The sequence below is a fragment of the Octopus bimaculoides genome, chromosome 24 (assembly GCF_001194135.2).
Source record: "Octopus bimaculoides isolate UCB-OBI-ISO-001 chromosome 24, ASM119413v2, whole genome shotgun sequence".
Lineage (NCBI taxonomy): Eukaryota > Metazoa > Mollusca > Cephalopoda > Octopoda > Octopodidae > Octopus > Octopus bimaculoides.
In genome coordinates, this window is record NC_069004.1 from 14,254,434 (window position 1) to 14,255,588 (window position 1,155).

The 1,155-nt window shown below is 33.3% G+C and overlaps 1 protein-coding gene across 5 annotated transcripts in view; it reads right to left on the bottom strand.

Annotated features, from left to right (window-relative positions):
- The window catches only part of LOC106876481 (syntaxin-binding protein 5), a 433,849-nt gene that overhangs the window by 423,808 nt on the left and 8,886 nt on the right, over positions 1–1,155 (bottom strand). For all 5 annotated transcript variants that reach the window (XM_052976466.1, XM_052976465.1, XM_052976467.1 and 2 more), the window contains exon 2: positions 1,009–1,106. In XM_052976466.1, the coding sequence (XP_052832426.1) occupies positions 1,009–1,106 (98 nt within the window). The remainder of the gene's footprint in view (positions 1–1,008; positions 1,107–1,155) is intronic.

Consider the following 1,155-nt stretch of genomic DNA (forward strand, 5'->3'; position numbering starts at 1 on the left):
ACATACAATATCACACAGACTCATACATCATACACACTTTTATATATACATACAATATGTAATATCATACGTACACACTAAAATATAAACACTCGTTATACAATATCTTCGTCATACATTGTATAACATGATACATACACAAGGATATCCAGTGGTATAAACCCACACCATGTATAGCATACAGTTATACAACCCCATACATATAGAACACATTAGCATCTCTGTACATGACTATGTAACAGCATACATTACACAATCTTCTAAATACGCAAATAGACACACAAGCATACATTATATTTTCACAGAAGCTTACATTATACAACATTATACACACACACTTCATACACACATCACACATACATTAAACATACATTATACACAAATACAAACGCGCAATGAAGAAATCGATGTTGGCTGAGGGCAGACGACAGGTGGTTTTAAAGTGAGGGTGCATTTCTACTCTATTTCCATTGTAATATAAGTCCCCAACTTTCGTGGCCAATTCACAGTTTAGTAGTGGGCGTCAACGTTAGCAATGAAGAGTTGCTAACTAGTTGTATGCCTTCTCTATAGAGAAGAGAAGAATATAGAAGAAGACTCGACGAAAGTGTGGCACAATAAAATCTCATGAAACAGAATTAGGATTTAGCTATTGATATCGAATAATAAAACCTATAAAAAAATTACCATAATATTAATTATTATTATTGTTATGCAGTGACTTCCTTTGGAAACGAAAGCGAAAACTGCAGCAGCAAAACGGTTTCAGATAAAATTCTTCTAATTAAAATTATGAGTTTATAGAATATGGATGTAAGATTATAACAAATCATTATTATACATACAGGACACACACACAGACACACACACAGACACACACAATAGGGCATTGGAAAATGGTGAATTAGAGAAAAATTATAGAAAATTATATATAACCTTTAATTTCTTTTCTGAATGTGATAATCCTGGTTTTGGAAGGAAGGAAAAATATCAATATTTTAAGGATACATCCTAAGAGATCCGCTCTTAGTTCCGATTGCCAAAATGTGTTGTACAGGGTCGTAAGCAAGTGCAGTGGGTTGGAATGGAAATCCATGACGCACAGTCTGTAAGGAAGACACAAAGCAATACAGTTTATTGAAGAAGAATCAGAAA